At 46.7% G+C, this 10,000-nt stretch overlaps 1 protein-coding gene across 1 annotated transcript in view; it reads left to right on the forward strand.

Annotated features, from left to right (window-relative positions):
• Positions 1 to 10,000, forward strand: part of rgs3a (regulator of G protein signaling 3a) — a 269,497-nt gene that overhangs the window by 87,614 nt on the left and 171,883 nt on the right. The window contains exon 10 of the mRNA XM_063210505.1: positions 8,275 to 8,406. Coding sequence (XP_063066575.1) covers positions 8,275 to 8,406 — 132 coding nt within the window. The remainder of the gene's footprint in view (positions 1 to 8,274; positions 8,407 to 10,000) is intronic.

Below are 10,000 nucleotides of genomic sequence, written 5' to 3' on the forward strand. Positions count from 1 at the left end.
TTTGGTAAATGGAAACGATAAGATTGCGGAAGGAGAGATGAACACAGGAGCAAAACAAAGAAAGAGAAAATCAGATTGGGAGCAAGAATGGGCAAGGAATGGGGAGGAGTCAGGAATTGAGGAAAGGAGTGAAAGAGGGGACAGAAATGGATAAAAAAGAAATAGATGGAGAGAAAGTACAATGGAGGAGAAAGCAGACCACATACAGACCACAGAGAGGTGGATGCTGCTGGGTAGAGGGATGTGTGTGGACTGAGCGCGCTCTGATTTAAGTTCAAATGATGGATGGAGGCGGAATAACTATATTGATTTTAGCCTCCGTAACTAAAGCTGCTGTGCTCCATCTCCCCTCTGAGAGAGAGAGAGAGAGAGAGAGAGAGAGAGAGAGAGAGAGAGAGAGAGAGAGATGTGTGTTGCTGTATCCATTTCTTCTGGGCAGAAGGATGTGCGTGTGGCAGAGAGAGAGAGAGAGAGAAAGAGAAAGAGAGAGACAGACAGCTGGAGATGGAGAGATGGAGATACCGGGGTGGGGCACCAGAAACAATAACAACCCCTAATAAATGACCCTGTCACCTAACTCTCATTTCCCATTTGCCCTCTTCCCATCTATCCTTCTCTGTCGTTTTTTGTCCTCCTGCCATTTTTCTCTCTATTCTGTCTCTATTCTGTCTGTTTCTCTATTTCTTTCTCTCTAAACTTCTCTCTCTCTCTCTCTTTCTCTCTCTCTCTCTCTCTCTCTCTCTCTCTCTCTCTCTCTCTCTCTCTCTTTCTCTGTTTTTCCGCCTAAATGTCCTGGCGTAACCGTAGCCATTGATCCCACCCGGCCACAGAAGACAAAGCACCGCAGGATGGCCATCTATAAACTTGGCTTCGTGACTGGCCTCATTCTAATGCACTCTTTCTAATACGCGGGTCACGCAAGGACGCCTGTTATTCTGCGCTTGGAGATGAGAAAATGAGATGGCCTTTAATACACATAATACGGCGCTTTATTCACTTTTTACAGTGTACAGTATACTATACATTTAGGCTATATGTTTTTTATTTTTTATTTCACACTGAGAAACACTGCCGGCTCGTTGTGTATGACTGACAGAATTGTTTTAGAATACTTTAGATAGACAATCAACGCAACTAACAATGCTTATTGGTCATTTAAACAGTTTCATAGCTCTCTAAAATAAAGGATCAGACCGAAAAATAGTTGTGTTGTTTGAAAGGGACAGGAAACTACTGTTTGAAATCGGTTCAAGTCTCCCATAAAATGCATGGGGAATTGCGCTTTACTTACTTGTTCTGCCCAAAAATTGTACCATGTCCCCCCAGCAGTTGCTTTAGCTATGAATCGCACGTACGGCATCCCTTTTTACACAGATTATTCTAATTACGAAATGTATATTTTGGTAATTTGCAATATTACGACTTGTTCATGTCCTCTTTAACTTAGTCTGGATGAAATTGTCTCCCAAGTGTGAAATAATAAGGACATGTCCACTTGATGTATGCTATGAAACTACAGCGTGATAGTGTGCTCATGTTATGCTGCAGTAGTACCCTGGGCATGTCTGCTAACAACATTGTAACTGGGCCTCCCCACTGTTCTTATGTAAAAGATTTACATAAGCTCTCACAAGTGCTGTACATGTGGGAGAGGTAGCCTACACACAGAGTGGGAGAGGTGCCACACATCTAATGTTTACGTATGTTGCTCCAATCGAGCCAGAGTGATCATCATCATCATCATCATCATCATCATCATCATCATCATCATCATCATCTCTCCTGTTTAACCGAATATTCTTTACCCATGATGCCTCAGTGTACCATGACTCATTTTAAGACCCACTCTGACCTTTTGGTTTGTTTTTCGTCTTTACTATTCTTTTTGAACTCTGCTTCAACTCTGCCACCTCCACAACAGATGAAACCTTTAACCTCTTGGTAATACATGCAATAGTGTGTACACTGCAACACTGTTTTGAGTGCGTGTGTGTGTGTGTGTGTGTGTGTGTGTGTGTGTGTGTGTGTGTGTGTGTGTGTGTGTGTGTGTGCGCGTGTGTGCGTGTGTGTGTGTGTGTGTGTGTGCGTGTGCGTGTGTGCGTGTGTGTGCGTTTGTATGCATGAGAGAGAAAGAAAGACACAGAAAGAAACAGTGTTTTTCTTTGCTTGTGTGTGTGTGTGTGTGTGTGTGTGTGTGTGTGTGTGTGTGTGTGTGTGTGTGTGTGTGTGTGTGTGTGTGTGTGTGTGTGTGTGTGTGTGTGTGTGCGCGCGTGCGTGCGTGTGTGTGTTTGTGTGTATACATAACTCTCTTCAACCACTGTCCTCGTCACATTAATGCATAGAACAGTGCTTTACTGTATGTACACATGGATGATGCCTTTTTGCTAGCCAGAGTGCCAGAGTGCAATCTCATTAAATCCTCAAAAGAGGTCTGACGCCACTCTGACGTCACACAAGCCTGCTATGCCGCACTGCACAAGGCTGAAAGTTGCTCACTCTCTCTCGCTGGGGGACTGAATGACCAATTATCGAGAAACTGTAAAAAAGCACAATGCGAGTAAAAGACCGCTTCACACTCTGCAATCCCTGCGGATCGACTGCTTAGTCGGCAAGACTGCTGCAGCATAACTTCTTTTTACTGTACTGGTGACCAGCTGTGGCTGGGCCCAGGACAGAATCATCTTAGAGGGCCCCCCCGACCCAATGCATACACTGTGATGAGGACCCAGTTCTGGGCCCCTTCTCTCACTGGGCCCCGGACAACTGACCTCTTCTGTTCCCATCCTGTGTCGGCTTCCCTGCTGGGGTATGGATATGCCCTGTGGACTCTGCTGTCCACTACGCAGGCTGTCCAGTTGCTGCATTTCCTAAGCAGGGCTTCTCATTCGTTTGCTCAAGTACTCTAAAAAGCCAGAGAAGAAAATGACATATCAAGGTGTGTGCGTGTGCTTGTGTGTGTGCGCGTGTGTGTGTGTGTGTGTGTGTGTGTGTGTGTGTGTGTGTGTGTGTGTGTGTGTGTGTGCGCGCGTGCACGTGCATGTGTGTGTTTGTGCACACGTGCGTGTATGTGCACCAACCTGCATGCATATATGCGTCTGTGTGTGTGTGTGTGTGTGTGTGTGTGTGTGTGTGTGTGTGTGTGTGTGTGTGTGTGTGTGTGTGTGTGTGTGTGTGTGTGTGTGTGTGTGTGTGTGTGTGTGTGTGTGTGTGTGTGTGTGTAGTGGCTGCACAATTAATCAAATTTTAATCGAAATCACATTTTTTGCTGCCATGATTAAATGAAATGAAAATCGTGATTAATGGTGATGGGAAAAAAATGCAGGCTCTGCAGTGGAGAATATAAGAGAAGAGAGTCAAATGAGTTGTGAACAAATGGACCTCATTTTCGAAGTTGCAATTTTGAATTCATTTGATCTGGATAATAGAACCGGAGCAGACAATAAGGACAGAGAGAGGTGGGAATGGGAAATCACTTTGTTGTGATGCTGTGAATGGATTCCATCCACAGCAAAAGCATATCCCCAGTTTTCCTCGGGGTTGGCTTTTGTAAGATTGGGGACGAATTTATTCATTGCGAGTCAATAACAAACACAGACACCACATTCCCCAGGTAGAAGCAGAACCAGAGATTGGTCAGGTCAAGAACAAGGAAATACTATAATCACCTGCTGTGTGCATCACACTCTCTTCCTGTCAAACACGGAGGGATCCCCTCAGGGATAGCACCACAACCTAGAGCGGATCTCTCTCTCTCTCTCTCTCTCTCTCTCTCTCTCTCTCTCTCTCGCTCTCTCTCTCTCTCTCTCTCTCCCTCTCTCTCTCTCTCTCTCTCTCTCTCCCTCTCTCTCTCTCTCTCTCTCTCTCTCTCTCTCTCTCTCTCTCTCTCTCTCTGTCCGTCAGACACATAGGGATCCCCTCAGGTACAGCAACACAGCCTAGAGCGGATCTGTCCCATAATCACCTGCCACAGCCGTGTCTGTCTAAGGCAAAGCCACCGTCCCTTTGGGCATCTGTGTGCAGGCTGGCAGACAGCGGCACTGATGCAGGGTACAAGATTCAAGATACAAGATATTTTATTGTCATGTGTAAATAAATAGTTGAAACATATACATGTATATACAAAGAAAAGCTTTCCTGCTCGTAGAGTCCCAAATAGGTAAAAAGTAAAAAGGCAAAAGTATAAGTAAGGAAAAAGAAATATTGAAAAAGTTTTAAGAGCTGCATTTTAAAAAAGGCAGTTTGGAGAAAAGGGGATATATGATGAGTGAAAGACTGGATTCCTTCCTATGGTGATTTGGAGTTCAACAGCCTGATGGATTGAGGAAAGAGGCTGTCCCTAAGTCGGCAGGTGTGGGCGCGTGTGCACCTGTATCAGCGGACAGATGGTAGTATTGGTGAATTGTGTGTAGCTTGGGTGGTGCGGATCCACTCTCATTCGTTTGGCCTTCCTTAGACACTGTTGATTGTAAAGATCCTGGATGTTGGGTAGTTCAGTTTTGATTACCCGTTGAGCAGATTTGATGACTGCTGTACTTGATGATACAGCTCAGTAGCCAAGCTGTACACTCCTAGTGGCGCAACACTTTCAGCGTCAGGTCAGGAGCAATGCAAGTACTTTCTGAGCTCCCCAAAAATTGGGAACTCCTCCCACTTTGTCGGGAAGCAAACAACCATCAGCAAACCAAGGGAGGCCGTTTGGGAGATGCCGTTTGGGAAATGTTAATTGTTATTTAGTTGGTCAGACCAAGTCTCGAGGAGATTTGAAAGTCGATGATAATCAGGCTAATAGCTCAGGGCATCGTCATCACCCATCAGTGGCCATTACTGGACGCTGCCAAAGGGGTTTCTAAGAAAGCTCAATTATGCCTGGTCCCCAATAATAATAAATAATAATAATGATAGTAATTGAAACTTGAAACTTGAGTGTAGTGACTCATACTGTATGCCCACCAGCTACGTATTCAACCACCCACTGCAATGCACAGCAGACACAAGTGTGCACAGTACACAGATACATGCATGCACACACAACCATTAGTGTATGTGCATATGATGTCAGGTAATTGCACATTAGACATGTGTGATGTGTGGCTGTCCTCGTCCTGCCTGTGGTTTCTATTATTGATCACTGTTCTCCCAGCCCAGCAGCTCAATAAGACGTCAGGGTCTGTTCGCAGAGAACACTAATAAGATATCCCATGCAGGAATTGGCCATCAGTTAGTGTTTCTTTAGTGTTTGCCCAACAGGGGCTCTACAGCCCCCCCCCCTCGGGGGACGTCAAGAACAATGGAGCCGAGGGTGTGTGTGTGTGTGTGTGGTGTTGTTCAGTTACCATTGGTGGGCATTAGTCTATTTTATTTGTTTAATACCAAGGGGGGTGTTGGCAGGCTTATGATGAGGTCAAGGGGGCGTGGGAGACTCATGAGGGTGTTTGTCCAACAAACCACTGCTGAAGATGGTCATATATTGTACACCGATGTAAGAGTGTAAAGCCATTTGAGACCACACAGTGTAATGAAACTGTTTATATTTGGCAAACTACCTACCACACATCTCTCTCTCTCTCTCTCTCTCCCCCCCTATATACCCCTGTAAAATAGGCTGATAAGCCTGGGTAAACATGGTTGCGTTGTTGGCATCCATCGTGGGGCAGCCGTGGCCTAGTGGTTAGAGAGTTGGTCTTTCAATCTAGGGGTTGCAGGTTCGAATCCCCCCTGACCTCTCCCTACATCTCCATCCATGGCTGAAGTGCCCTTGAGCAAGGCACCTAACCCCAAATTGCTCCAGGGACTGTAACCAATAACCTGAAAAATAATAGTTGTAAGTCGCTTTGAATAAAATGAAAGCGTCAGCTAAGTGCAATGTAATAATGTAAGCAAGGATGGGTGTTCGCTGTTGTTTGTAGCCAATGGTTAGGTGTCCGCACGCACGCACGCACGCACGCACAAACATGCCTATGTGTATAGTATCAGTATTGCCAAAGCTTACTGTCAACAATAACTTATCAATATTAAGGACATTTATTACCAGTGGGAATCTGCCTCATTTTTCTTTGGACTCTGAGGATGTTTCTAAGAAATTCTGCATGGATTCCATGGGATGGGAAATTCTGATTCTATGGGATGTTTGTCGCATCTAGCACAGTCTATCCTGCTGAGTCGACCCAGTGCAATAGCCATAATAACACTGTCAAAGATTTAGCACAAGATCTTAATTGAGATTTGAATTTTATTAACGTTTCTTTTAATAACATAGAGTGCTCTACAAACGTTTTCTTTGAATGCACTCACTGCAAGATCAAAACTTACAGAGGCGCTGATTTTCAAGCATATAGGCCAACGTACTGTATAATCATAACATATGCTATGATGCTAAAATGTGGCGTTCTCTCTCTCTCTCTCTCTCTCTCTCTCTCTCTCTCTCTCTCTCTCTCTCTCTCTCTCACACACACACACACAAACACACACACACACACACACACACACACACACACACACACACACACACACACACACACACACACACACACACACACACACACACACACACACACACACACACACACACACACACTCACATGCACATGCACATGCACACGCACACAAACACACACACACACTCACACACTTATTTATCAGAATTTCAACATTCTTTCCCCTCAAACTGTCATCCATCACCTCCTACGCCATTGCTGAGTGTGTAGCTTTGTACAGCTGAGGAAAGTTCTCAGTGTAATATTCTCTGTGTGTGTGTGTGTGTGTGTGTGTGTGTGTGTGTGTGTGTGTGTGTGTGTGTGTGTGTGTGTGTGTGTGTGTGTGTGTGTGTGTGTGTGTGTGTGTGTGTGTGTGTGTGTGTGTGTGTGTGTGTGTGTGTGTGTGTGTGTGTGTGTGTGTGTGTGTGTGTGTGTGTGTTAGTTACTCACTCACTGATGCAGCACGAGGTGTGTGTGTGTGTGCATGAGTGCGTGTGTGCGTGCGTGCGTGCGTGCGTGCGTGCGTGCATGGTTGCTCACATCACAATCTCAGCAGGTGGTAGTGTAGCCTGTGATGGTTCAACAACTGAGTTATCAAAAGGCTAACCTACACTCTGTGTGTGTCTATGTGTCTCTGTGTGTGTAGGTGTGCGTGCACGTGCAAGCACGTCTGTGGTGTGTGTGTGTGTGTGTGTGTGTGTGTGTGTGTGTGTGTGTGTGTGTGTGTGTGTGTGTGTGTGTGTGTGTGTGTGTGTGTGTGTGTGTGTGTGTGTGTTACTCACTGATGCAGCGTGTCTGCGTGTGTGTGTGTGTGTGTGTGATTCCTCTATAGTGGGCTTAACAAAAGGCTAACCTGAGCTCTACTGTATTTCTGTCCCATTCATTCTCTGTATCCCTCCTCCCATCCCTTCTACCGTATCACTCGTTCTTTCTTTCTGCCCACCTTTTATTCTATCCATCCTTGCTTTTTCCCCCCCTGCCACTCCCCTCTGCCCCACCTGCCTTTCTTTCGGTTCCTTCCCTCTTCTTTCACGCTTTCTCCCCTTTACATTGCCCTCCCTTCCTCTCTCCTCTTCTCCCTCTTTCTCTCTTTTTCTCTTCCTACCAACCACAATTTCTCTACTTCCCACTGTGCCTCCCTTGTTTTTTTCTCCCTCTTTTCCATTTTTCCCCCATCTCTCGTGCACTGCCTCTCCTCTCCACTCCTTTCCTCTCCTCTCATCCCTGCTTCTCTCTATTTTTTCCCTGCCCTACTCCCTTCTTTCCCCTCCCTCTTTCTCTGTCTCCTCCTTCCCTCTCTAACTATTCTCCCTCCCTTACTCTCTCTCTCTCCCCCTTCCCTCTCTCCTTCTCCCTCCCTCTCAACCCTCTCTCTCTCTCTTCGTCCCCCACTCTCTGCCCCTCCCTCTCCCCTCTCTCCCTCTCCCCTCCCCATCTCTCTCTCTTGCTCTTTCTCCCACTGCCCCTCCCTCACTCCCTCACTCCTCTCTGCCTTTTCCCTCCCTCTCTCTTCCCACTCCCTCCCTCCCTCCCTCACTCCCTCCTCCCTCTCTCCTCTCTCTCTCCCTCTCCCTTTCTCCTCTCTCTCTACCTCTCCCTCTTCCTCCCTCCCTCCCTCTCCCTCTTCCTCCCTCCCTCCCTCTCTCTCTCCCTCCATCTCTCCCTCTCTCTTCCTCCCTCTCTCTCCCTCCCTCCCTCTCTCCCTCCCTCTCTCTTCTTCCTCTCTCCCTCCCTCCCTCCCTCTCTCCCTCCCTCTCTCTTCTTCCTCCTCCCTCCCTCTCTCTCTCTGTGCGGGGAGCAGAAGTGTGACTGTCTGCTGAGCCTGGAGGCGTACTCTGTGGAGCAGAAGAGGCGTGTGTGCCAGTGTCTGAGGGACAACATCCACAAGCAGCTTCAGCAGCAGCGCAGGGACAACTTCGCCTCCATGGAGCAGGTACCGTTCTACGCAAGCAGGACCAGCCAACCAGCCAGCCAGCCAGCCAGCGCAGGCTCTTGGCTTTTTCTCTTTCTCTTTCCCTTTCTCTTTCTCTCTCTCTTTCCATTTCTCTTTCTCTCTCTCCCCCCTCTTTCTCTCTCTCTCTCTCTTTCTGTCTCTGTCAGTTTTTTCTGTCTCTGTCTCTGTCTCTCTTTCTCTTTCTCCCCCCTCTTTCTTTCTATATCTGTCTCTTTCTCTGTCTGTTTTTTTGTCACTGTCTCTTCTTCTTTCTCTCTCTCTTTCTCTCTCTCTCTCTCTCTCTCTCTCTCTCTCGCTCTCTCTCTCTCTCTCCCTCCTCCATCGCCCCATCCTCTCACTGCCTGTCTATCTTTCTGTCTGTCTTTCAATCTCTTCCTCTGTTTTGTATTCCTATTTTTCCTCGTGACACACTTTCATGTCTGTCTCTTCTACTTTCTTCTCTCTACTCTCTCTCTCTCTCTCTCTCTCTCTCTCTCTCTCTCTCTCTCTCTCTCTCTCTGCACTCTCAGACATACACACACACACACAATCTGCCTGTTTCTTCCTCATTCTGTCTTTCAGATTTATACACAATCTTTCACCCACCCACCCACACACACACACACACACACACACACACACACACACACACACACACACACACACACACACACACACACACACACACACACACACACACACACCACACACACACACACACACACACACACACACACACACACACACACACACACACACACACACATTCCTCTTCCTACTCCTGATCTGTCTTTATTTAGCTCTCCATCTCTCTCTCTCTCTCTCTGTCTTTTTATAACACACTATTTCAGTGATCTTCCTCTCTTTGCGCTCTCTCTCTCTCTCTCTCTCTCTCTCTCTCTCTCTCTCTCTCTCTCTCTCTCTCTCTCACTCTTTCTCTTTAATTCACTCTCTCCCTTTCTCCTCTCACTCCATTCACATATTTTGACCACCCCAATGAGTGTTGCAGCTGAATGGTGGGACATACAGTGGTTAGTGTGTGTGTGTGTGTGTGTGTGTGTGTGTGTGTGTGTGTGTGTGTGTGTGCGTGCGTGCGTGCGTGCGTGCGTGCGTGCGTGCGTGCGTGCGTGCGTGCGTGCGTGCGTGCGTGCGTGCGTGCGTGTGCGCGTGCGTGTGTTTGCATCAGTCACTTGTCCTAGGATATCTATAGTATCTGTATTGAAGAGCTGGTTAAGAATTTGGAAAACAGCCTCATCAATTGCCTTTCTTTTGACTTGAAAGTTAACGCTCTGATGATTCTCTGAAGTTAATTTGATGATGATGAAGTTAACTTGATGATGATGAGGATGATGATGAATGATGATGAGGACGATGATGATGATGATGAGGATGATGAAGATGAGGATGGCGTGGTTGATGCCCCATAGATGCACTGTTATGCTGTAGCTGTTAGTTTATTGGGGTGGAATTGTCAGCATACATACTTTATTTGTCACAAGTTGCCCTGACTAGACATGGCATAAACTGGTGCAGGATTCAGTCGCTTTATTGATTCCGCTGATACAGTTAATGTTGATGCATTTTTTTTCTCTGG

This window comes from Engraulis encrasicolus, chromosome 11 (genome assembly GCF_034702125.1).
Source record: "Engraulis encrasicolus isolate BLACKSEA-1 chromosome 11, IST_EnEncr_1.0, whole genome shotgun sequence".
Taxonomy (NCBI): domain Eukaryota; kingdom Metazoa; phylum Chordata; class Actinopteri; order Clupeiformes; family Engraulidae; genus Engraulis; species Engraulis encrasicolus.